General features: G+C 39.8%; 1 protein-coding gene across 1 annotated transcript; it reads left to right on the forward strand.

Annotated features, from left to right (window-relative positions):
• The first annotated feature begins 11,018 nt into the window (after positions 1-11,018).
• LOC126252898 (uncharacterized) lies at positions 11,019-20,036 on the forward strand. Its single transcript, XM_049953872.1, has 4 exons — positions 11,019-11,177; positions 17,012-17,250; positions 17,916-18,170; positions 18,959-20,036. The coding sequence occupies exons 2-4, from the start codon at positions 17,014-17,016 to the stop codon at positions 19,334-19,336; spliced, it is 870 nt and encodes a 289-aa protein (XP_049809829.1). The 5' UTR covers positions 11,019-11,177; positions 17,012-17,013; the 3' UTR covers positions 19,337-20,036.
• The last annotated feature ends 5,061 nt before the right edge of the window (positions 20,037-25,097 follow it).

Genomic DNA, 25,097 nt, shown 5'->3' on the forward strand with positions numbered 1-25,097 from the left:
TCACTTATGTACATATTTCCTGAATAACTCGAAACCTACAACCTCTAGCGAAAAGGTATTCTAGTACAAAATTTATCTAAATTAAGTTTCCTACAAAAAAGTCCTACTCATTTTTTCCTCGCGTGTAGTAAGCTAGAGAATAAGAAAATCTCACGCGTGGTTTTGCATGAAAAAGACATCGCCAGGGGCAGCTGATTGATTGATAGATTGAGGTGGGCTATGGGACTAAACGGTGAGGTCATCAGTCCCGCGGAGGTAGCTGACTCAATCTTCATGTAGTGTCCTAGGTAATGCCTAGGCTGTAAGTATTGCTGAGGGCGCTTCCTGACTATCAGATAGACAAGCCGTCAGCCCACAAGAGAAGCTAGCTCTGCTCATTACAGTTCACGAGGGAAAAAAGCTAGCATCGGTGCAGAAACACTGCTACTGAATGTTAGAAGCCACGGAGGATGTGTTGCAGAACACATTAGCACATCCACCGGTATTGTGTGAATCCTTCAGCAAGTATCTGAGAATGGTGGGCAGCACCGACCGGCGATGGGGCTATCTTAAGGAGAATGCCTGTTCCGGATGAAGTGGCCCCACCGCATGTCTGCGTCTGTCGCTCACAGGCAGGTAGCGCGTCACGTGGACATGCTTGCAATTAACGTGTGGCCGCTTACGTATTTGCACCTAGCATAGCGCCGGAGATCTGTACTTCAACTAGACCATTGGTTCCCATCCTGGGAAAAACTGGCCCATAGGGGTAAAAAGAAATTTACTAAGGGGTGAAAACAAAAGGATACGACTGTGTTTCGGTCACTGAAATCAATCACGCTGAAGAGCCAAAGAAACTCGTACCTCTTAATATCGTGTAGGGTCCCCACGAGCACGCAGAACTGCTGCAACACGATGTGGCACAGACTCGACTAATGTCTGAAGTAGTGCTCGACGGAATTGACACCATGAATCCTGCAGGGCTGTCCATAAATCCGCAAGAGTACGAGGGGGTGAAGATCTCTTCTGAACAGCACGTTGCAAGGCATCCCAGGTAGGCCTAATAGTGTTTATGTCTGGGGAGTTTGTTGACCAGCGGAAGTATTTGCACTCAGAAGAGTGTTCCTGGAGCCACTCTGCAGCAATTCTGGACGTGTGGGGTGTCGCATTGTGTAGCTGTAACTGCCAAAGTCCGTCGTAATGCACAATGGACATGAATGGATGCAGGTGATCAGACAGGATTCTTACGTACGTGTCACCTGTCAGAGTCGTATCTAGACGTATCAGGGGTCCCATATCACTCCAACTGCGCAAGCCCACAGAGCCTTCACCAGCTTGAATAGTCCCCTGCTGACATGCAGGGTCCATGGATTCATCAGGTTGTTTCCCTACACGTACACGTCCATCCGCTCGATAAAATTTGAAACGAGACTCGTCCGACCAGGCAACAAAAATGGCTCTAAGCACTATGGGACTTAACATCTGAGGTCATCAGTCCCCTAGACTTAGAACTACCTAAACCTAAATAACCTAAGGACATCACACACATCCATGCCCGAGGCAGGATTCGAACCTGCGCCGTAGCAGCAGCGCGGTTCCGGACTGAAGCGCCTTGAACCGCTCGGTCACAGCGACCGGCACCAGGCAACATGTTTCCAGCCATCAACAGTCCAATGTTGCTGCTGACGGGCCCAGGCGAGGCGTAGAGCTTTGTGTCGTGCAGTCATCAATGGTACACGAGTGGGCCTTCGGCTCCGAAAGCCCACATCGATGATGTTTCGCTGAATGGTTCGCTCGCTGACACTTGTTGATGGCCCAGCATTGAAATCTGCAGCAGTTTGGGGAAGGGTTGCACTACTGCCACGTTGAACGGCTCTCTTCAGTCGTCGTTAGTCCCGTTCTTGCAGGATCTTTTTCCGGCCGCAGCTATATCGGAGATTTGATGTTTTACCGGATTCCTGATATTTACGGTACACTCGTGAAATGGTAGTACGGTAAAATCTCCACTTCATCGCTGCCTCGGAGATGCTTTGTCCCATCGCTCGTGCGCCGACTATAACACCACGTTCAAACTCACTTAAATCTTGATAACCCGCCATTGTAGCAGCAGTAAACTATCTCGCAACTGCGCCAGACACTTGTCGTCTTATATAGGCGTTGCCGACCGCAGAGTCGTGTTCTCCCTATTTACGTATCTCTGTTTTTGAATACGCATGCCTATACCAGTTTCCTTGTCGCTTCAGTGTATTTTTAAAACTTAATTACTATTATAGCTGTTAAATTAGTACATAAGTTCGTGGCGTTTTCGTTTTGCATGCTGGTATTCCGAATGCTAGGGGTTTACTTACCGATGTCATTTTTTATTTGTAATTCACTGTTGCTATTTGAGTTTACATATTGTTATCTGGAGATAGTGAGTGGAGCTGTGGTCCTGGAAATTGGAGTGCCAAATGGACATATTCTTCTGTTCAGTAAAGGGATGACAGCAGCGGAGGTAGCCTGAAATATTTGTGCTGCGTGTGGGGATAATGCCATTGGATATAGCACGACAAGAAAATGGTTTTCTCTTTTTAATGAGGATTGTTTTGAAATTAGTGAGTCCCCACGTTCAGGTAGACCCTTCGTGGTTTGATGAAGATCGTCTAAACGCGTTAATCCACGATGATCCATGTTGGTGTATTCCAGAACTGGAAAATGTGATGAACTTTTGTCATTTCACCATCGTGCTTCATTGCATGCGTTGGGGAAAGTTCAAAAATTGAGTACCGCATGCGCTAAGGCCAAATTACACAAATCGGAGGGTGACCATGTGTGCATCTCTGCTTGCGCGTGAACATTACCGACCGTTCCTATCCGGTATCGATATTGGTGGCGAGAAAAGGTATCTTTACGGCAATACCAGGGAACTAAAGGAATGGTTGAGCCCAAACAAAACAGCACTTCGCCGTACAAAGAGCTGCGCACATCCGCAAAAAATAATGCTACACATCTGGTGAAACAGCGACGGTGTGGTGCAGTACGAACTGCTTCCCCGAGGTGTAACCATCAATGCTGACATTTACTGCCAACAAGTGAGACGTCTCGCAGACGCAGTCCAAGAACAACGACCAGGAAGACTACGTGAAGTGACGGTACTCCACGATAACGCTCGCCTGTATTCTGCTAGGCAGACGAAAAAACGCTGAACAGGAGTTGTGTTGGGAAGTCATCCCGCTCCACCTTATTCACCTGATCTTGCGCCCTCTGATTTTCATCTTTTCCACTCTCAATCGAACAACCTCCAAGAACTTCCTTTCCAGACGAAAATGCACTCCGCACATGGCTTGACGAGTTCTTTCCCTCAAAACCATATGATTCCTACAGCCGCGGAATCGAAAAGTTACCCCAGCATTGGCAGACTGTTGCAAATAGTGAAAGAGAACATCTTATTAAAGAGTAAAGTCTCTGCTATACGTATCTGTTGTGTTTATTGTACTTATGGAAAAACACTACGAACTTATGCACCAACCCAATATTTCGTGAGACTGTAATATTGATTACATTAGTTACCAATAATTACATGTAGTAATTCCATGGAAACTTTATTTATGACGCGTTTAGAGTCATCATCATCATATAATTGTGGCAAAATTTATACAAAAGACAGATTCGAAAAAAACGAGAACTTGCCATAATAATTAAAAGGCCAATGTAACATCAGGAACGGAAGTACATACTAGATACAACTACTTACAATACGCTTAGGAAACTTCATACAAGTGAGCGATACCTACCCTGCCCTTGGTGCTCCCCCCCCCCCTCCACCCCAGCTATTCTCCCGTGTTCCCATCCATCCCCAGCTCACCCTGACACCATTGAAAAAATTACTATTTTTTGATAGGTTTTGTTTTTGAAATGGAATATTTGGACATTGTACCTATTTGCATAATGTGCTGTACGATCTTAATGTCCCATGACAGGTTTTGACTCGCTTCGTAATGTATTTTATGTTCTATTTGTCCATTGCCGATATGACGTTTATAGAAAAAAAGGATGTAATGTGGTAGGAACATTTCCGTCGTTTTTTATATTATAAAAGTTATGTCTTGGTTTGTCTCTATCTTTGACGTCCACGCCATCCCAAGACACCGAGCGAGGTGGCGCAGTGGTTAGACACTGGACTCGCATTCGGGAGGACGACGGTTCAATCCCGCGTCCGGCCATCCTGATTTAGGTTTTCCGTGATTTCCCTAAATCACCCCAGGCAAATGCCGGGATGGTTCCTCTGAAAGGGCACGGCCGACATCCTTCCCTAATCCGATTAGACCAATGACTACGCTGTCTGGTCTCCTTCTCCAAAACAACCAACCATCCCAAGACCAAGCTGATATAATACGGTCCTCGAGTCTGCTGTCTTCAGTCTGACATTCGAAATCTCCAAATAACATCTTTCACAAATACGCCCAACGGCAACTGCACATCAAGAGATTGTACGTTTTTCTTGTACTGCTCCCTTGTATGAGCTTTCCTAAGCATATTGTAAGTACTTGTACTTAGCATGTACCCCGGGTTCGATTCCCGGCGGGGTCAGGGATTTTCTCTGCCTCGTGATGACTGGGTGTTGTGTGATGTCCTTAGGTTAGTTAGGTTTAAGTAGTTCTAAGTTCTAGGGGACTGATGACCATTGATGTTAAGTCCCATAGTGCTCAGAGCCATTTGAACTTAGCATGTACTTCCATTCCCGATATCACATGGGATATTATTTGTCTGTTGTGTAAATTTTGCCAGTTATCTGATGATGATGACTCGAAACGCGTCATAAATAATTTCCATGGAATTACTACGTGCCAAGTCTGGATGGTCAAATGGAAGACTTCATCAGTCAAATGGAACAAATAAATGTTTCTTTCCTCAAATACGAGTAGCATTAATGTGTGATAAAATATGGTGGTTCCATCTTGTGAAACTGGTTTATGAACATCTTCCTTACATAGTCCACCAACCGCCGAGCGGTCTCAGGCGCTGCAGTCAAGGACTGTACGGCTGGTCCCGGCGGGGGTTCGAGTTCTTCCTCGGGCATGGGTGTGTATGTGTGTTTGTCCTTAGGATAATTTAGGTTAAGTAGTGTGTAAGCTTAGGGACTGATGACCTTATCAGTTAAGTCCCATAAGATTTCATACACATTTGAGCAGTCCACCAACTATAAACATATTTTTTAACTTCGTATCGTGCACCTATAACGGTAAAACTGAGACTTATACAACACGTAATTATGCTTGAATATTCCGTGAAAATGCCTCTTAGAGTTGTAGACAGTTACCGCGAGGGACCAGAAATTGCTTCATAATTCACTTCGCAACGAATAAACCATAAACGAACTAATTGACATCACGATACAATAGTAACCGTGTATTGGCTATTGCATTGCTGTAGAGGCTACGCAGTATTATTATTCTAGTAGTATCACTGGTCAGAGGCAATAGCATTGGCAACCTGAAGTTTGCCTATTTCTGCCATTTCAGAAGTAAGGAGTCCAGCAATCAAGCGATTTACAAACATAAGTATTGTTCATACATGTTAATTTGGTTGATTTTAAACGGGGTATAGGGTTTGGGTGTCGCTACGAAGAGAAGTGATGCAGACGAAACATGCTTTCTAGCAAAAGTGTACCATCATTGTGGATGGTTAGCTTTCTTTTCTGAGGTGTAGTTGTAGGTAGCACTCACAATACAGTGAAAAATTACATCGTCGTTCTGTAAAAAATGTTGTTGTAAATAAGCAGTTCCAATTGTTTCACTGAATCATTAGTTCATAGTTTGATAAAACACCTGCAAAAACTAAACATTTATCTTCTACCGTTCAAAAAATGAAAATGTTCTAAGAAAATTCGGTTTCACTCTAATGATGATGGTGGAGGGAGGAGGCCCAGGCAGTAGCTAATATCTGATTGGATTCAGGGTTAATGGTTTCTGAAAGGGTGGGAATCACTGAGCTACATAATTCACTATTGCACAGTACACGATCATCGAAAGACTCCTGTTGAGTTTCTGTAGGGCGTTGTGGAGATGTCGGTGCGCACCTTGGACTTTCTTCAACCAGTGTCCGTCAACTAAGTGTAGCTTCTAAATGATGGCTCGGGAATGTTCCCCAACATTCCAGTGTCACGCGGAATGCGTGCCACGAAAGGCCTCTGCTTTCAGCAGGGTAACAGAATGATGTTTCACGCCAATTGGTATTGTCGCAGACATTCTCAGTGGACTGTAAAGCCGACGCCCTGACGCCATATAATCCTTTGCGGCATACCAATCGTTGCTGCCGAACTGCCAGGGCAACGTACCGCTAAAGAACATTCATATTCCGTGAGCTTCTCGTAGCTTCCTGGTTACCCGAGGAATTTATAATCGATGACCGGGCTCCTCATTCCTCTTCTTCAACTGTCTCAACGATGTGAGGCATCGCCAAATGCAACACGTGGTCCCGATTCCACGTAAAACTTTGATTCCTTTCCCCCGGTAGTATAACTGGGTTAGGGACACGCAAGTGGCCGAAATGGCGTCCAATTGAAAGACTTGCACCAGGCCAGCGAGCCACATGAAATTATTGTTATCCCTCCTCTTTACTTGGGCTTCTATTTCTCTTCCCTTTCTGTCGGTCGTTCTCAGTTCGAAAGTTGCATCATTTGGCGATTGTTCATGAACCGAATTCTAATTCACTTACGACGCGTTTGGCAAATTATTCCCCCTTCGCCCTACATTGTTGACAGTATTACCACGATGTGTTCTTATGAGCTGCAAAAGAGACTACACTTACGGAAACGAACTGATGCATAACATGTGTATGATGACTGAGTGATAACTGTGAAAACTATCGTTCTTTCTTTTTTCTGATTTGTTTGGTCGTACGCACATTATCCGAAAAGAAGGGCTATAATACTCTGTATCGAAATTGATTGGAACGGGAAAGTAATAGCAGTGTGATCTTTGAAACATAACTAAATAAACACGGTGTGTCAAAACATCGGATGAATCTTTCTGAGACATCGTGTATATTCTGTTAGTGAATGTGTCAACTTTCTGTGATGGGATTTAATTTTGACCTGTATGTATTTCGCGACGAAAGCTGGAGTTACTGAGTTCACATTTCGCTCTGAAATGTTTATATTAATAAAATTCATACGTACAACAAGCTGACAGCCCTTTATTAATAATACATTTCCCGCCACTCTTTGCCAAGTGAAGGCAATGCATATTCGTTAAAAATGTTTAATGAAAGGATAGGATAGTGGAATGTAGAAATATGTATTAACTGTAGTAGATTATAAGCCTAAATACACCGAGATAAAAACGGAGTCTTCCTCTGAAAAATGTAACTAATGCTCGAAAATGATAACAGTGATATTCATTGGACAAAACTAAATGTTTAACAAAAGAAGAAGAAAACTGAGTAAGAGGAGTTTTTGTTACTATGGGCAGAAAGCCGCGCGGGATTAGCCGAGCGGTCTAGGGCGCTGCAGTCATGGACTGTGCGGCTGGTCCCGGCGGAGGTTCGAGTTCTCCCTCGGGCATGGGTGTGTGTCTGTTTGTCCTTATGATAAATGGCTCTGAGCAATATGGGACTTAACTTCTGAGGTCATCAGTCCCCTAGAACTACTTAAACCTAACTAACCTAAGGACATCACACACATCCATGCCCGAGGCAGGATTCGAACCTGCGACCGTAGCGGACGTGCAATTCCAGACTGTAAAGCCTAGAACCGCTCGGCCACTCCGGCCGGCTGTCCTTAGGAGGTTAAGTAGTGTGTAAGCTTAGGGACTGATGATCTTAGCAGTTAAGTCCCAGAAGATTTCACGCACATATAGGCAGAAAAAAGAGGCATAGGACTGAGTTTGCGTGCGAAATCGTTTGTCCAAGATTTACTGTCGGGACAGGCTAAAAGGTGCAGCTGGACGTTTTACCGTTGACTAACTCATGTGCAGACGCACGTAGCTGAATATTTAATCAAAAAAATTTTTAAGAAATTCGCCGTGAACTAGCACTTTGTACCTCAGAAGTGTCATTATAATTGAAGTTGATTACAACTATTCATCAACAGATTAGAAAATTTGCAGCTCTTAAGTGTCGGACGAAAACCATCTAGAAAAGATAATTTTAAAAAAATCTGATGAGGAAAAATTTATATTTATTCGTGACGAAAAGGTGATCGTATTGAGAATATTTACGTTCAGTCTGGATGACGTAGTCATGACAAAATTTCACAAAACCAACATACGAGAGGCTACAAAAACATGCAGAAAACGTAGCATATTCAGTAAGACACAAACATCATGTCACGTCTAACACAGAATTCAAACAGATTTAATTCCGGCAAAACTGAAGTAGAGGAGCTATGGTTTCAAGTCCGCATACAGCTCTACAAACATATATGTACCTAGAGGAATTGTTAAAAGGGAAGTTACCGCGCGGTATTCTCATATTACCAGTGTAACGAAATTTATTAGGAAATCCTCTGTGCGTGCAGGAATTATTCTAATCTTATTCTCACGATCCCTACGTGAGCGATACGACCGGATCTACATGATTTCTCTGCTACTCACAGTTAAGTACCTGGCAGAGGGTTCATCGAACCACCTCTATCGTTTCGCTCTCGAACAGCGTGCGGGAAAAACGAACACTTAATCTTTCTGTGCGCGCTCTGATTTCTCATATTTTATTATGATCATTTCTCCCTATGTAGGTGAGGCCAACAACATACTGTCACAATTATTGGGGTATTCGGTGCAAAGCAAAGCATATTACCCCGGAAATGCCCGCATTAATTGAAACACCCTGGATTGTCAAAGGGCAAAACAAGAGTTTGATCCGACCATAGTGGCAAAAATCCATTTCAGGATCCCACCCAAAATCCGATAAAAGTTTTAATAATTTATTAATGTCGTTTATAACAATAAAAATTAGTACCTAAGCACTTTTCAGCAAACCTAGAGGCAGTTCTAGATCTTTATATTGACAAAGCTGAAGAGGAATGCGTGTCAATGGGATATACCCAAGCCCGTCAAGAGCCAGAATGGGCCTTGAGAGTAGATCTCGTCTAACACACTTCAATGTTATTCACGAATGTAACAAAGCTACATACATAATAGATAGTTAAGCTCATAAAATAGCTTTCCTTGCTTGTTTGTTAACAACTGCCAGGCAGATCACGCAACTTCAATTGACTAGCCAAAGTTGGTTCCACAGCATGTACTCCTACATCGGATAAATCGCACAACGCTCCAGAAAGTGCTACTCTTAGCTGTTGTCGATTACGTAAGAAGACTACGACGATGTCAGCTTGTCAACAGTGTTCGAGAAGTCAGTAAAGGAAGTCGGTAACGGCCACTGCATTTCTTCTGGCTACTACCTTTGTTCCGCGGTAGAGAAGGGAGCTCATTAACCTGAAGGGAACCAAGGATACCTGCACTATAAATTCAAACCTCTATATATTAAAATCTCCTTTCTTACATTCACATTTTTTACAAAAACGTTCAATAAACGTGTTGAGTAGACTCCTTGGGTGATGTCCGGGACGTAATAGGTTTGAGCCCCCGCGGGTAGAAACCTGGTTCTCCGCCACCGTCGCGTCAGCGGCGACGTATCTCAGCCGCCTCCGTTTTGCTGATGTCAGTGTACTGTCTACCTCTAGCGCAAATAAACTTTTCCAATAAACCTGAAAATCCGTTATAATAAGACTACGACCATGGAGAAGAAAGTAGTACAAATTAGCAATGAAGTCACAGAACCAGTTGTATTTAGGGCAGTTGAAAACAACGACTGAAAATATAGGAAGAGAAATAAACAAAAGAGTAAAATATTCTCGAATGTTTTTTGTAAGTTAAATAGAGTTATCCTCAACACGCTGCTTTTTAATGTGCCTGAACAACTAGTGTGTATAACGAATTTTGACTTATCGCGTTAAGACGTGGACTTAAAATGCTAAAACCGTTTGAAAACTCTGCGAGCAATAGAATGTTGTATGTTGGGAATTGTAGGGAGACAAAAAAACAACAAATGGATCGGGGAAGCAACTTAAGTGGAATGCTTACTTATGATTGCATTGAAAATTAAGGATGAGTAAAACGTAACCAGGCGAAATGTTTGCGGGTAGACCACGGAAGCTCTTTGTCCCAAGAGAGAATAAAGAAGTGAAGCGACAACCTAATGGAAGGTGGGTACAGATCAAGTAGAAAATATACGGAGAACATAATTGATTGTATCGGTTATGACCGTAACACATGGGAAAGTGCAGAGGAGGCCTGTATTCAGAATCAGTTATCGAATGACTGATGATAATTGTAATTATGCCCTTGATACTTACTAATAGCTTATAAATTACGTCTAAAATTTCATACATGTTCACGTTGATGCCAATACTTTATTGTTTGTTAACAATAAGACGAGCAGTTCCCAACAGCGTTAAAACTGATTTCAAAGGTACGAAGACAGCAGTTGCTATTCTGAAGTCGGTTAAGAACCATTTATATCAATGACAGCATTCAGAGTGACCACGCTAATAGCTGAATCAAGTTACCACAGCACTACGACTTCTCCCTCTCCACGCACACCTACAGTTCCTGCACTACATCATTCAGCGAAAGAAAATGTTGGCTAACATTAGGTGCTCATGCTTTTCTCTCGGTTGCAAAGAGAACTGAGTGAAGTGTTAAAACAGAAGTGACAGTTTAATGCAGGAATATTTCTTTGTCATTGAAAACACTATATAACAATAAAAAGCAGTATTTTAAATTCTGTCATGCCCCGGGAGTGACACGCCTAAGAAGCTCGATGTTGGCAAGACTGCGGCTAGCGCGAAATTCGAACAGAGGGCCAACAAGCGGCTGCGCGCGCCGGTATCCATGACATCAGCAACAGTTGCGTGCCGTGACGCGGAGCGCTTACGTCACCCTCTATTTTGGCGTGCTGACTGCAGCCAGTGCGGTGTTTGTTATTGGCGCCGTCTTGCTCTACCCCACGCGGCTTGCATCGCTCTGTCCCTGTCTACGTCCCCCCCTGAGACCGGACCGGCCTTGGCGCCCCATCCCGCCACCACTACCGCCGTCCCGAGGCCTGCACTTAACTGCGTGTGCGACGCTTCAGTCGGTCAACCGCAGGCGGACGCTTCGGCAAGAAACACTGCGTCTTGTTAGCGTTTATCCAACCAGGGAACTTTACCAACACAACACCAGGTGAGTCCAGTTGTTTGACACAACGAAGTGCCCCGAGTGTGTAACAATACGTATTGTTTACTTTCTTAACGTTGACATGTGAGCACTGTGTATACGCTGATACTTCATAGTGCAGGCACTTAACGCCGTAGTTGGGACCAATGAAGAAACTCCTATAAGAAACTTCGCGTAAATTTTGTAAATTATCTCGCATACAGTGTGCAACATCATGCAATAAATTAACTGCGGGTGTTAATGTACTTATTACTGTAAAAACATTTATTTTGTCTATTGGCATGTATTACTTAGTCGCACGGACAACTGTTTCGACTACGCCAGACAGCATCACTTTTCTGTCTTTTGAGTTAGAATATGAGTACGCTCATTGTTAACTTGTATAAAAAATTTAAACGCGAAAGGTGTAGGTGGCAACGAAATAAGACATTGAACTTAAACACGAGGTGTAGCAAACAAAACTGATGTCTGGATGCGGTAGCACACTCGTTTCTGAAGCGTGTTTTTAAATATTTTGGAAGGATGAATTTACGCATTTGTGAGGATGTTGTTAGTTGCACTTTGTATTACTATTAGAGTGACCCAGTCGCTTTTCCTACGTACATTAGTGTGCAAAACAGTCCCGTTCTCCAAAGAACTAATTTATGTTCTTGGCTCGTGTTTCCTGTAAGAGGAAAGACGTGTGTGATCTACATTGTTGCTCCATCGGTTCCCTGTCAATCGTAACACTAGGGACAAGGCGCAGGACGGCGTAGTCTTCGCGAAACAGTATTTCGAATTGTTGACCAAACCAAGTGAAGTGCACAAATATGAGACATGGTATCTATAGTCGGACTCGAAAATCTGTAAATCACTTGCCCGCCCTCACACAAACAGCTCCGTGTCACGAATGACCTCGTCCATCTTCTCAACGTAAACATAAACAAGTTGAACTGTATATTTACACCGCATATCGGAAAGCAAAAAAGTTTTACTTCTAGATCTGATCTCCGTAAGCTCCGATATAGCTGTGGCGGAGTTTAGCACCCATATTCTACTCTTCAGAAAGAACTGTGTACGCGTTATTATTAGTTAATTTTTCTCCTATTTTATAGATATGGTCATAACGGAAAATACATGTTGGAGGGGGAATTTATTTATTTAATCTTTTTCGATTGTTCTTGGAACTTTAAGATTACCCGTATCTTTTCGTGTAGAATCTCGTATTGGGGTTCGTTATACTTAACACCTCGTGTTCAAAACAGTACTGTGACGACTCGCACTTCATTCATTTTTCTGCATTCAATTTTGTGTTGAAGTAGCTCAATACTTAACGCAGTGAATTCACATTCACGAAATTTCAAATCCCGAATTGCCCATCCAAATTTAAATTTTGGTGTCTTCCCTAAATTCCTATTTGAATACCGTTACTCATTCTTAAGAGACCATGGCAGATTTTCTCTCCTCCTCTTGTCCAGCTCGGTGTAACCTATTGCGTATATGCAAAGTATGTATCGAGAAAGTAGATGAATATTTGTGAGGTACGACGGCGACGGATTGTGAATAAATTCAGATTGATTAGGTTCCCAGACTAACAAAACTGAAGAGTTGCTCGGACGAGATTTTTTTTATAGCACTTTTCTTCCTCGAAACAATATAATCTATTTGGACTCTTCCAACAAATCTGTATATTTGCCTTCATCACAAATGTATTTGTGGTTATTGCACCGTAATGCTGATGTACGACCATGGATATAGAAAAGGTAGGCATATTACAGTTCTCAATAACGAAGATGTATAAATGTTTCGATTTAATAATATCGTGCCGTTTGGCTATCTGCACTTGTGAAACATCGTCACTTTCAGAAATGAATTGCCATATACTACAGAAATAGCTGGCCAACCTGTCTATAAGCCATCCTATCAGTCTTCCAACTTTAATTTAAACCTGCAAGATGTGTATTTATTTATCTATTTACCCCGAACTGCCATCCCTGCGGTCTCATTTTGCATCGTAACTTTAATTCAACGCTTGTGGTTGCCCTGTGTTGATATATAAATCGAGGGGCATAGTGTTTTTATTATGCGATTCGTGATGGCGAACCGGTAGCGAGACATTCATGCATCACGTCACGGCCGCTCTGGGTGTGTGTGTGTCCAGTGAAACAGGAATAGGCCATGGCCAAACACCAAATGACTGTCTGTCACGCAAACGAGTACCGCTGGGGCTCCCTCGGGAGTCCACCGCTGCATTGCGTCACTGGGGCATGTTCCTCGACTTTCGGCCGAAAACTGACGCGAAGGCTATAATTCAGCCTACCCAGGGGTCACTGTGTAAACAACTACTACTTCTTCACGAACTGAGAGTTCGTAAATTAGCCTATTACAGCGTGTCCTGCCATTAACATGAAGTCCATCGAAGATTCTTTGAAAGGCAAAAAGAGAGAGAACGCTGTAGGCTCAATTCACTGACCTATAGTGGATGCCGCTGTAGCAAATTGTATTCATGGGCGGCTGCCGATAGTTTGCCGAGCGGGAGCAAGAGCCCAAAATTGCCATTAATTGATTTAGCAAGATTACCAGTTTGTCATGAGCCCAAGAGCTACATTTGATAATAAGTGCACGAAAACTTTTTGTATCTCAAAAGGCTGATGTGCATTTGTGATAGATAAACAATATCGGTACGCCATCAATAAGTACAAAGTATATTTTTTAATGTTATTAACATGTATAGGGATGTCGTCTTAATGATTCATCAATTTGAAATTAGATCCTCATATGCTTTAACCTAAAGAATCCAATCAGGTACAAAATGCGGCTAGAAAATAATTACAAAAATATTTATTCATACCTCCTTAATGTGAGATAGAAAAACAAATCAGGCCAACTGCTCAAATGCTTTTGGATACCAACAAAAATGACTAACAGCAGATACACATCGAAGTAGAGAAACAGAGAATAAACTTTAAGTCTTATCCAACTTTAAAGCCCTCTACAGTCCTTTGCTTGCTTACAGAACTTCATATGTGAGCACCTGACTAGGTTTATTGTAATTTCTTCGTGTCCTATTTTTTTGTTTAAGGATATTGCAGAAGGGTGACAGGCACAAATACTGCTACCATGTTTAAGTTATGTCAGGAATCTACATATCAGGGTGTTGTATCAGTCCCTTTTTGGAGCTCGATAAGAGTGTTAAAATGAAGTGTCAGAAAAGAGACTGAGGGCACTATTTTTCTGTAAAGATTCGCATGCACCTTGACTGTGGAACAGTGCCAAAACTACCACACCAAGGAATCAACATGATTTCTCATAAACAGCTTTACACACAAAAGAGAGAAAAAAATGCAAGATTGGCTGCTAAAGAAGCAGTATTTTACACTGGCCTTGGCAGTGTTCAATATACTGTTTCTAGAGTCTCAGTCAGTCATTGCTAGATATTAGTGAGACTTCTGTAATGAATACAAATCATGGATAAAGATTTCAAGAGTGGACAAGGCCTCCTGTTGCCACCCCACCCCCTCCACTTGTGGAGATATGTGGTTCTATTCTGGGCACTGCTGTGAAATCCAAAATCATCTAGAAAATCAAAGATTGCAACATTCACTAATGATTATCCCCTAAGCACAAACAAATGTTGTGTAATACATATGTGTGCAGATGTGAGAAATGCTATCTTCATCCACAAATCTTTGATCCAAATCTGTGAATGTTCTAAGTTCTGAGTTGTGGCAATTTTGCCGTGAAATAATGGCTGTATGTATTTTGGTGCCCAGGCACATCTTCATACCCAGTTTTTAATAAGGAACTAATGGAGCTTGTAATTTACATCATAGCCACATTTATAATATAGCCTGCAAGTGATTAGAAATCTTAGCTAATTAAATCATTCAGTTGCAATGACTGAAACAAATTTTGTGAAATTTTCTACACACCATTTCTTCAACATTTCAAAGTTACATGAAGACATTGTACAAGTTATCACATGTTGAATATTGTTAAATGTTAATCACATAGATCATGATATGTACGTTAATCACAGTGTTAAATCATCTCAATATGCTACACTTCTTATTGTAACAGGCATTGTTTCATTTAATTCCATTCATTGGTTTCAGTTAGCACTATTTGACGAAAATATTATTATGTTGACACTATTCTTTAACACTTACAAAGTAATCATTAATGAGGATATCCACAAAGTAACTGATTGTGCAGACATCTAGCTAACAAAGTTTTCTCATTGCAATAAATTTATGGTTGCTACAGTCAGAAGTGTTAACATGGTCTACTGAAATGTTTTAAGCCATGGTAGTGCATTGAAAGTCTCATTCTGGAGGCAGGTGTCATGTTGGTGTTTCTTGATAGGGTTCTAAGTAGACTCGGTATACCAAGTGAAGAAGTCTTTTACTTTATCATTTTTTAGATACTGCTTCTCTCTGTAACATGTTTTGAGTGAAAAAGATACATAATAGGTGCAGCTTACTAAGATATGGTCTGCATAATAAGGAAGCCAGACAAAACCCAGAGGAAGGCTATGATAGTAAAATCTGAATAATTTTCTGGAACATGTAAGCTTTCAAAACTGTTGGTGAACTGAAGAGAAAGCAGGCTGACAGAATTGGTAAACACTATTTTTGTATGTAAATTGTGCTGTAATGTTACTGACTGTAAATGTAGACTTGACTGATGCCCATGTAACAGCTTGACGTGCAGTGCGCTGGTCTGTAATGCAGGAGAAAGAATCCAGGCAAGGATCAGCTGTGCACGATACAGTAATTGTGCAAAACATTAATTAGCATTGACAAGGTACATTAACTATTTTCAGTGTTTTGCACAAGTAAGTTAAGAGTTGTATCCCATTTTTATCTCGGACATACAAAACACATATGCAAACTACCAAAATATGAATAGCCAAAACAGATTATCCATTTCACAGATAGCACACATGGCTTCCCTTCCTATATAGGCTCCTAGCCTTATCGCAACTGATTGCAGAATTAGATTAAATAGGGTGGAGAAAAATTGTCACAAAATTTTAACCCTGGATAGCTGATGCCAGTAAGAACCAAAATTACTAATGTTGTGTAGGTTGACAGTGCACCATTTTTAAGCTATGGAAACTTGGCACCACATGCTCCACTTGGCCTTGGGATTTATCCTTTGAAGAACAAAGACATATGGTTTTTGTGTATGGCCTAGCTGATAGTAATGCGCATGAAGCTTGACGGTTGTATGAGGAATGCTACCCAGCAAGAAGCCACCCACACCCGCAAGCGTTTTTAGCAATTCACCGGCAACTTGGCGAAACAGGCTTGTTAGTGGGATATCATGGTACATTGCATCGTGTTCTGTCACCTTCTAGATTCACAGTATTGCATTGATACCCCAAATTAGTAGTGTGTGCTTTGATTGATTGTTTACATAGTGTCAGTCTGTTACATTGCTATACAAAGTCTCAGATTATATTGTTGTGTTAGATCAGATATTGAACTTTACTGTCCGCCAAATTTTCAGAGTAGTTTAGTTAATTGTGTGACCCATTTGGACATTAGATGTGCACTTGATTTAAAGTGTGGAAAAGTTGGTCCTGGCATGGACCAGAATAAGGTTATCATACAGTTAGACTGTCATGAATACTGATGGATAAATTAAAGAATTTAGGATTTAGCAAACTTTGTTTTTCTTGTATGTGCTATTGCAGTTCTGTGTGACTTTAAATCTTGTCTCCGTATAATAGTTAGTAAGTTTCAAATTTTTGTAGTGAGAAAAAAGTGCCTTGCACATGACCTTTGGACTCACTGGTTATCAGTTGTAGCTGCTATTGTTTCTAGAGGGAAGCTAATTTTTTTTATTTCTTACAGCTATGCCTAAAGTAAAATCTGACAAAAGAAACAGCCCCTCAAAGAGCCCACTGGAAGGGGAAAAGAAATCAGGATGGGGCAGTGGTGGTCAACTATTTGGCTCAGAGACAAATGAAAACACATTTCAAGGAGCAGGCTTTAAGGACAAAGACAAGGCACTGGAGACATTAAAGCTACTTGATGGTCGTGACATCTCGTATCAGTTCCAGATAATAAATTCCATGTATCATCGAGCAAAGGTAAATTAAAAATAGAATATACCAAACTTTCTTAACTTTTTATGATCTTTTAGACTTACAAATTGCCGCGCGGGTTTAGCCGAGCGGTCTAAGGCGCTGCAGTCATGGACTGTGTGGCTGGTCCCGGCGGAGGTTCGAGTCCTCCCTCGGACATGGGTGTGTGTGTTTGTCCTTAGGATAATTTAGGTTAAGTAGTGTGTAAACTTAGGGACTGATGACCTTAGCAGTTAAGTCCCATAAGATTTCACACAGATTTGAACATTTTTTGAACTTACAAATTATTGAACATTGTCAAAACAGAAATTGTCTGTGTAACTTGCTGTTCCTATTTGCATTTATATTTCTCTCTCTGCTCTTATCAAAATCTGTTTTGCACAATTCTTAATGTCTTGTATGTTATTTCCCCTCAAAAAAAGTCCGCCATTCTAGTACATCACTACCAAAAACTGGTATATTAGTCCTGTTATCCTCTCTTCTCATGCACAAGTTTGGATGTATTATCTTGCTGTGAAGTTATTTTACACATTCATTCACTTCTTTAAGCAAAGATACATTTTAAATTTTCATGTCAATACACTTTAAAGTTATTCTCAAAACCATTATTTAGACCATAACATAACTCAATGTGTAACTTCAGCTTACTGCATATTTTTCTTCTCTCACAGGTTATTCTAAAACGTACAAAAGATGAGGAAAAAGTTCACAATCTTACAGAAGCAACTGAAGTTTTTGAGAATTGGATTAATGATTACAAAGCACACAATAGATCCAGAGAGAACTTCAGCTACCTTCCACTGGAAACCGTTGACGCCTATAAACCACTAGCACAACGTTACGGTGTTTTTGTGGAAGGTGAAAAGTCATTCCTTCACGTGTACAAAGAAGCAGAAGGCGATCACAAAAAACTAAGACAACTGAAGGTATTCTGCTTTTCATAATCATTGAAGTCATATAATACATAACATCAGACACTAAAAGCATAAGTAGCTGCTGATAGCTTGACTGTAAAGGACTTTAAGAAATATATACTAAATTAAATTAAGCCACTGTATTTGTTTTAAATACCTGACAGGTAAATAAAACCACATGTCATTAGTAAACATTGAGAGAAATTTTTTTGGCAGTTGAAAATCCATAGATCCAAATTTGCTCGACTTGCACCTTGAAAAGCATTTATTTGCTTCAAAATATTGTGCTAACAGAGTGGGGAATGGACTGTTAAATCACTTGTTATGTCAACAGGTATCTGAGTTTAGGTTCTGCACTGAAAACACTGTGATGCAATATTTGTTCATTTAGTTTCTGTGTATGATTCAGATGTTAGACACCTTCCTTTCAAGCTACATAGCTGTTTTAGTTCATTTCTACAGACAGACATTCAGAACTATGTCATTAGTAGTCACTTTCATCATTTTTAGTGCAGTAAACACCATCAATGAAGGCAACTTTAGTGCTAAAGGCTGAAGAAACAGTTTTGTATTTGTCATCTTGTGGCTCACAAAGTAAAATAAAGTTTGAATATTGAGTATTCAGCCAGACATCAGAATACATTAGTCAGGCACTTCTGCTTGCTTTGTTTCTATGAAAGAAAGGTAGAAATCAGCCTAATGAAATGAAATAACTGTTTAAGCTTTAAATATTTGTGCATAAGCTTTAATTTTTATGTTGATGATAACGTGCAATAGACTAATGAATTTTTCCCTGGTAGGTTGACAAAGATGATGAAAATAGCATTACCTGGGACATACACCGCAACAAGAATCTGAAGGAAATTTCAACACGCATAAAGACTGAACATCTTCCTTTATTTGAGACTGATATAGAGTACAGAGGACTGCCAAGCAAAGAACATGTTGAAATGATTCAATGGGGTTATAGTCCAGAGGTCACCAAAATTAAAAAGCTGATACCACAAATAGCAGAGAAGCTGAATGGAGCAACAAAAGAAAACATGGTTATTGATAGTAATGGTGACAGTAACAGCAACAGCAGCAATGGCAGTAGTGTCAATGAAGACAGTTGTAAAAGTGCTGAGAAACCAAAAGAGGAAGTAAGTACAAATGGTGAAGTTGCTGCAGAAGCATAACAACAAAATACAGATTCTGATTCAGTATGGAAGTCAGAGGAAATGTAAAGTCTACTTTTGCCTTATTTCATATCAATATGTTACATGGTATGAATTTAATTTTTGTATATTTTTAAGTTGTTCACTCACCCATCAACTGATATCAAATATCATGAATGTGAACTGTTGAAGAAAAATTTGTGCCAGTGGAAAGAATGTGTGTGTATTAGAATATATTAATATTTATTTAAGTAGCAGTTGTGTGTTTGTATCTTGCACATTTCTTCAAAATTTTGTACATACAACAAATGCAATGGTGTTAGCTATTTTTTGTATATACTGTTAGAAAATATCATTGCCCATTTAGAATACTGAAGTTAGTGTAATATTTAGAAACATTGTCATGTTATATTAGTTTCTCAATGTATATAACACAGTAATTAAAAGTGTATATGAACATATGAAAAGTCAACACTGTGGATATTATTTTAAAATTTTGTAGATTTTCTTTATATATTTTGAAATGTACTTATATATAGCTCGGTTTTGAGAAAAATTATGGCATTGTTAAACCACATACATAGTCAATAAATAATTTAATAACTATATATGAAATATTGAGTCCTGATAACAAATATATACTTCGAAGTAATTAGTACTTGCTCTTTGTAAGCCTTGATGTTAACTCATTATCCTGCAGAATACAGCCTTTTGAAAATTATTGCCAAATCTTTTAATGTATTCATAAAAGTCCAGATTGTTTTGGCCATGGATAACTTTTACTTGCCTTTTGGTATGAGATCTGGAGATGAATGCACAGAACATAATACAAATATGCCAAACCTGGTGAAAGTGAACTGTGAGCTTTTCATGAGCTTTGTCAACTAGCTGTGTTACATCTTCTGTTAGTCTTTATTCCCCACTTCCTAAAATATATCATTCAAAAACGTAATCTGTTTCACTCAGACAAATATGAATGCTAATTGAAAGCATTGAGGTTACTCTGAGGTACGTACTGAGAGGTTATTTTTAATGTGAGGCTTTATTAGTTTAAAGTACCTTATTATGGAGCAAATCAGTGTTTGACATATATATTCTCTGGGCTTAGATAGATAACAGAGAAAAATAACTACTTATAATTTATCACAGTGATCCAGAAAACTACTGGGCCATTAGTCCCATAAATACACAATTATGAAACAAAAAAGGAAAATTTTTTCGCTGGATGTACGCTATTGTTAAATAGATGAAATGTATTTAAAATGTTTATTCATGGTGATACTATCACAGATGTTGGTGTAGGGGTGGAGTGTGTGAGAAGTTAACAGAAAAAGTAGCTTTTATAAATTTCCTGTAGAGAGAAGAGAGACTGTGTTACCAGTTATATTATATAGCTGGTCTTAATTTGCCACTGCTACCTCAAGTAAACAGAAAGACATTTGCAAATGGAAAATTTTTATCTACACATTCCAAGAATGAAGCCTACTTTAATATAGTGCTCATATTAATTTTTTGTCCCAGAGTTCCTAAATTTAAAAAAAAAAAAAAAAAAAAATGTTTAGGGCTAATGGCTACTAAATTTTCTTCAATTCTGCTTTGTAATTTATGAGGATCTCATATTTGTTCTATTTTTAGTGGGCAGTTTACTAGTTAGCATATATTGTCATAAATATAGGGACTCCTGCTGTACATTTTAGACAAGGACACACAGCCTATATGAAAATTATTTTTGTGTGCTATGTGTATCACAGTTAGTTATAAGCACTATTAAACGTATGCTGATGGAAACGAATTACAGAGCTGTCATTGAGGCCTCTAAACTTTGGTTCATCATTACAAAATATTCGTACCAGCTGCTTTTGCACAAACATTACTTTCATCTCTTGCAATTGTTCTATAAGGGAACAAAATAGCAATATGCATAATTCACTCACATTTTTGTCTCCAGGGCACAACAAAGATAAAGATATAAGTTTAGCATTAAAAACTACTTAAAGTAAGTTAGCCTTTACCAATTTTGAAATGATGGGACTTTACAGTTTCTTTTAATACATTTGTACAATTAATATACATTTTTTGGAGTTGTCAGACAGTATTACTTATTTTGAATTTCATAGCATTGGTCTTTGGAAAATTTAGAGGGTGTTTTTCATCCTAGCACCTGGTATATTTGATGGCCGAGCGGTTCTAGGTGCTTCAGTCTGGAACCATGCGACCGCTATGGTCGCAGGTTCGAATCCTGCCTTGGGCGTGGATGTGTGTGATGTCCTTAGGTTAGTTGGTTTAAGTAGTTCTAAGTTCTAGGGGACTGATGACCTCAGATGTTAAGTCCCATAGTGCTCAGAGCCATTTGAACTTGGTATATTGTATGTTTGATTACACTAGTCGTCAGCAAACTTTATAATTATTTGAAATAGTTTTAATATTTGTAAAATGATACTATAAAATTCCAAGTGTAATGTAGAGAAATGGAATAAGTAAAGATAACCATCACCACTGGAGTGTTGCATGGCATGTAGATAAATAAACCAGATTGTGAACATAAACAAGAACTTGAACACAGTATCATTTATCACTCAATGGCTTTGTTATATTCTGAGTGTTTATCTTCACTCAGTCTGTTGTCACGTGATGTCTTCTGTAGGTAACTTATAAACACTTTGAACAAAATATGCAAAGTATTAAACTTAAAGGCCTGTCATTCTTAATTTCATCATTTTAATTTCATTTATTAATGTTGATAGGCTTATTAATATTACTGTAGCTGTTTTCTGATGGTCTGTAATGACATTTTGTTATGATCATAGACAAAGACCTTCATATGACCACATAAAACACAAATGGAGCAACTTCTCTTGTTTAGTTTTTGTTGGTTTATCTGCAGTTAGAATAAATATTTTACCTACCAGCATAATATACAGTGCAATAAAGCTCCCTAAGATGTTAAACTTAGAGTGCTGGACCAGGAATCAAAATGGGTACTTGTCCTTCATAGATGTTGAAGACACTACCAATTGAGCTGTTAAAGCATGCCTTGCAAGCTGATCCTAACTCCAATCAGTTAATTTTTTTTTCTTGCTTATATAAACTCCAGCTTAGTGAATTCTGGACTGATTGCAAGCTGTGCATGGTGCAGGTAGTAAAAACTTTGTCCAAGTATGGCAAGAGTTACTGCAGGTTGAGTCCCAGCTCACCAAGCAGTTTTAATCCACCAGGAACTTTCTTTTGTGTGTTTTGAATGGTTCCCTATAATGTTATCTTTACAAAAAAGGAAACTGAGCAGTTGTTAACAAGATACTATTTGAAGAAAGGGTCTGCATTATGCCACATATTCAAAAGTGTTTTTACATATCATTTGCATTACAAATGGAGCAAATATGCCCAGTTAGCTAGCAGAAGTAGACATTAATGGTCTCTCACTAAATGAGACATCCTGTGTAAAATTCCTTGAGATACAGTTGGATAAAAGTTTAAAATAGTCAACACACTGATAAACTGAACAAGTAGCTGAGTTCAACATGTTTTGCCATTAGAAGCATACGTCATTTTGTTGATCTAAAGACAATAATATTGGCTTATTCTCCTTGTTTTTGCTCCTTATGTCTTTTGAAATCATCTTCTGAGGCAGCAAATAAAGTGTCAGCAGAAGTGAGCACTTAAGTAGATTATTTTGTCATTCAGAAATGTTTTTGTAGGTCTTGGAATTGTTATTCACACTTTCCAGTTGATTCTCATTAATGGTTTTTGCTGCTAACAATATAAATCAGCTTTAGGGTAATTATAATTTATGTAATGTCAAAATCAGACAAAAATAATTTGCATATTAACTTTGCCTCTGTTCCTAGGGTCCAGAGGGGAATTGTGTACTCTGATGCAAAAATGTTCACCAAGCTCCCATGTTACATAAAGCAAGGAATTGGGAATCCCAACTAGTTCAAGAGGAGATTTAAAAACTCTTTTTCATTAGTCATTCTTTCAACAAATAATCTGAATATGTATATGCAAGGGTTGAAAAATTATCTGTTTTAGATTGTACTGTTCACTGTAAAGCTGCACAAGTAGTAATAGACTGCAAACAGCGCTCACTATTTATGAAAATAGCTGTTTCCTTTGGAAACTAACAACGTAACAACTATCAGTGTCAACAGCTGTCGAGTGTAACTGAAAAGGCAGTAACTTTTCGAAAGAACAACTTTCTCTCTAGCTTACTTGATTTTAATTAAGCTGATATAGTCATGAGTTGACCTAATCTGTACAGTGATTGTTTATTGTTGATATAGTGTACAGATTGTGTTTTATTTCATTATCTTTTGCCAAAGTATACCTTGATTTATTCCTCATTCCTGAAGTTTCTCTTCTGTGATGGTATTTGTGGATCATGGTGAATGAATGAATGGTGTCCGAACTTGTTTACAGGGAAAAATAGAAATGTTTGTTAGCCATGTTCTTGTAACTGTATCAGCACTTGTTCTAAAAAATTTCTGAAACTACAGGAAATACCCAAGGAGGTAAAATGATCCAAAGTAAAAGAGTTATGCTAAATTTCTTGTTATCAGTTAATCAACATTAAAAATTATCTGGTTCACTTTGAGCACAAAAGTTGTAACTAGAGATCTAGGAGAAGACATAACACTGATGAAATACTGTTTAGTTACTGTTTACCTATGACAGACTGCTTAACATTTAGATACATACATTGATAACTATGCTAAATAAATATCTACAGAGATTACTTCCGTGTGCAATGACATTAGGACTTGCAGGTTATAATCGTGAACATAGACACTGTAAACCATAATGATACTAGTTTCTGTTAATGTGAATTCTAGTTATTACTGCCACTAACAAAATAGTTCATGAGCATATATATTTAAAACAACTTTACCACGTGGTCTCAGGTGCCTTGCCACAGTTTGCCCGGCTCCCCGGTTTTCGGAGGTTAGAGCCCTCCTTCGGGCATGGGTGTGTGTGTTGTTCTTAGTGTTACGTTAGATTAAGTAGTGTGTAAGCCTAGGGACTGATGACCTCAGCAGTAGTTTGGTCCCATAAGAACTTAACACAAAAATTTCCAAAAATGTGACACACACACACACACACACACACACACACACACACACACACAGAGCGAGCAGCAGCACCAGTGTGTGATGGGAGTGGCGACTGGGTGGGGTAAGGAGGAGGCTGGGGTGGGGAGGGGGAGGGTTAGTATGGTGGGGGGTTGCAGACAGTGAAGTGAAGCGCTGCAGTTTAAACGGAGGGATGGGAAAGGTGGAGAGGGGGGGGTGAGGGTAAGTATCGGAAAAGGAGAGAAGTAAAAAGATTGGGTGTGCTGGTGGAATGATGGCTGTGTAGTGCTGGAATGGGAAAAGGGGCTGGATGCTGAATGGGTGAAAACAGTGACTAACGAAGGCTGAGGCCAGGAGGCTTATGGGAACATAGGATGTATTGCAGGGAAAGTTCCCACCTGCGCAATTCAGAAAAGCTGGTGTTTGTGGAGATGATCCATATGCCACAGGTTGTGAAGCAGTCATTGAAATGAGGGATGTCATGTTTGGCAGCGTATTCAGCAACAGTGTAGTCCACTTGTTTCTTGGTCACAATTTGTTGGTGGCCAGTCATGCGGAGAGACAGCTTGTTGGTAGTCATGCCCACACAGAATGCAGCACAGTGGCTGCAGCTCAGCTTGTAGATTACGTCACTGGTTTCACAGTCAGCCCTGCTTTTGATGGGATAGGTGATGTTAGTGACCAGACTGGAGTAGGCGGTGATGGGAGGATATGGG

The sequence above is a fragment of the Schistocerca nitens genome, chromosome 1, assembly GCF_023898315.1.
Source record: "Schistocerca nitens isolate TAMUIC-IGC-003100 chromosome 1, iqSchNite1.1, whole genome shotgun sequence".
NCBI classification, from domain to species: Eukaryota; Metazoa; Arthropoda; class Insecta; order Orthoptera; family Acrididae; genus Schistocerca; species Schistocerca nitens.

What these genes read in the sequence shown, in the direction of transcription:
- LOC126252898 (XM_049953872.1), top strand. Translation starts at nt 17,014, where the DNA reads ATGCCTAAAGTAAAATCTGACAAAAGAAACAGCCCCTCAAAGAGCCCA. An exon ending in CCATGTATCATCGAGCAAAG is followed by an intron (nt 17,251 to 17,915) that starts GTAAATTAAAAA and finishes CTTCTCTCACAG; the next exon opens with GTTATTCTAAAACGTACAAA. An exon ending in AAAAACTAAGACAACTGAAG is followed by an intron (nt 18,171 to 18,958) that starts GTATTCTGCTTT and finishes TTTCCCTGGTAG; the next exon opens with GTTGACAAAGATGATGAAAA.